Source organism: Verticillium dahliae, genomic scaffold, assembly GCF_000150675.1.
Source record: "Verticillium dahliae VdLs.17 supercont1.9 genomic scaffold, whole genome shotgun sequence".
Lineage (NCBI taxonomy): Eukaryota > Fungi > Ascomycota > Sordariomycetes > Glomerellales > Plectosphaerellaceae > Verticillium > Verticillium dahliae.
In genome coordinates, this window is record NW_009276929.1 from 323,296 (window position 1) to 325,390 (window position 2,095).

Here is a 2,095-nt window from a genome sequence, read left to right on the forward strand (position 1 = left end):
TCGCATCTGTGGCATGCTCGGCAACCTTCGGCGCGTCCTGAAATTCAAAGGAAAAAACATAGTTCTGCTTTCGTCACGGGCCCTCGAGGCGGGCCGCCCCGGCCTCGCCGAGTGGTGCCACCGCTACTGCGCCAGCCACGCCGGCCTCAAGACGTTCCAGCTGCGCCGCGAGGTGACGGGCTGGAACGAGGACCTCGTGCGCTCCAAGCTCGAGACGCTCGTCCGCGCCACCGGCTACCAGGGCCACGTCGCCGTCACCTTTCCCCTGCAGGGCGAGACGGTGACCGTCTACAACGACGCCGCCACGAACCGCTGGCGCCTGCTGCGCTGGGTCCGCGTCCTCTGCGTCCTGACCCTCACCATCCTCCTGACCTGGCCCTGGCTCTTCTTCCGCACGGCCCGCTTCGAGGTCGCCGTCGTCGAGTGGCCCATGAGCCGCCGCAGCCCCCGCCACCGTCAAGGCACCGCCGCAGCCGCCGCCGCTGCCGGCCGTCGCGACTACGTCAGCCTCAGCGAGGAGCAGTGGTACAACATGTGGGCCCGCGCCGTCCGCCGCGCCGTCCTCGAGCGCAGGCAGGGCACCCTCGACCAGGGCGACCTCGTCGCCGCCGAGGGCGCCCAGGGCGCCACCTTTGACGGCCAGACCGAGGCGCAGGCCGTCGTCGGCAACGCCGTCGGCAATTTTGTGCGCGCCGGCGTCAGCGCCATGAATGCCGTCAATGTGCGCTTCGGCTGGGGCGGCGACCACTGAGCTGTGCGACATGTGCTCGTTTGGTTGGTTGGTTGGCTGCTGGGTCGGTTGGTTGGTTGCTTGCTTGGGTTTGCATAGCTTTTCGGGTCTGCTCTCGGGTCTGCTTTCGGGTCTGCTTTCGGGTCTCGTCGGATTTTCGGTCATAAATACCCTCCTTTGGTTTGCCTGGCATGGCTGGTATCTCATCAGAATGAATGATTATACGATGTCTTTACATGTGTCTTCGTGTCAACAAGAGATGTGCTGTACTGGCCTATTTGCCTTTGCTTTTCGCTTCATCACCTCGTCATTCGGCTTGCTATGCCTAGATTGAACCGTGAAGCAGGGGTGTCCTATTATTCTTGTTTGAGTGCCGTGGTTTCATGTCCTAACATTTCGTCGGAGGGCCAAATGAGAAGTGAACGAGCTGGGTTCTTCCACGGCTGATGTCTAGTTCGTCAACTCGGTCGGTGGTCTATCTTTACCTTGGTCTTTGTCCTTAACTCTGCTAGAAGATGAACTATTTGATGTGAGTTATTTAATATCATTAAAAAGAACCTTTCTTCAGGCTGTCACTGACCTGAGCCTCTGCGTCTGGGCGCCGCAACTCAACAGGCCTCGGTGAGGTCGACCCCACTAGGTACCCCACCACACACCGAACTCACTCACCTCAACTTCTCACCAAGTCCAAGTCGCTGCTTTCAACCACATCCCCGGCACGATCACATCTTCACCCTCGAAACGCCAAGCCCGGCAGCACGGCAGAAAAGCCAGCACAGCAGGCAGCACAGCAGGCAGCACGCAGGCAGCACAGCACGGCCATGGAGATCACAAACCCGAAACGGATCCTCGCCCTCGCGGCCCACGACCGCCAAGACGACCTCGCACGCTTCCTCGGCGCCCTGACGGGCACAACGCCGGAACCCTCGGCCGCCGCGTCGGCGACGCCCTCGCTCGCCGGCACCTCGCACGTCCTGCCGCTGACGACGTCCTACTACACGGCCACGGTGCCCGTCTGGCTCGACCTCGTCGCCGACGCCGACGGCGCTGAAGACGAGGACTGGGCCGCCTCGTTCCTGGCGCCCGAGGCCCGCGAGGTCCTCGACGCGCTCGGCGGCATCGTCGTCGTGTTGCCTGTCACGCGCGGCGTCGCGGCTGCGCGGGGGCTCGTCGAGCAGGTTGGCCGCGTTGTCCGGGAGGGGCTCGGGGGGTGGGGGTGGGACGGGGTCGGGCTTGCGGTTGGTGTTGGGGCCGGCGGCGGGGAGGCCGAGGGGGAGGCGGAGCAGGGCGAGTGGGAGGACCTGTGCGGGCGCCGCTGGGTTGGAGTTTGTGCGGGTTGCGCGGGGTGGGAGAAGACAAGGGGAA

General features: G+C 64.0%; 2 protein-coding genes across 2 annotated transcripts in view; both read left to right on the forward strand.

Moving 5' to 3' along the window:
• Positions 1–751, forward strand: part of VDAG_05066 (uncharacterized protein) — a gene marked incomplete at both ends in the record, with an annotated part of 1,546 nt that extends 795 nt beyond the window's left edge. The window contains one exon of the mRNA XM_009654802.1: positions 63–751. Coding sequence (XP_009653097.1) covers positions 63–751 — 689 coding nt within the window. The remainder of the gene's footprint in view (positions 1–62) is intronic.
• Positions 752–1,551: 800 nt separating this feature from the next.
• VDAG_05067 (uncharacterized protein) overlaps positions 1,552–2,095 on the forward strand; it is a gene marked incomplete at both ends in the record, with an annotated part of 1,093 nt that continues 549 nt past the window's right edge. The window contains one exon of the mRNA XM_009654803.1: positions 1,552–2,075. Within this exon, the coding sequence (XP_009653098.1) occupies positions 1,552–2,075 (524 nt within the window). The remainder of the gene's footprint in view (positions 2,076–2,095) is intronic.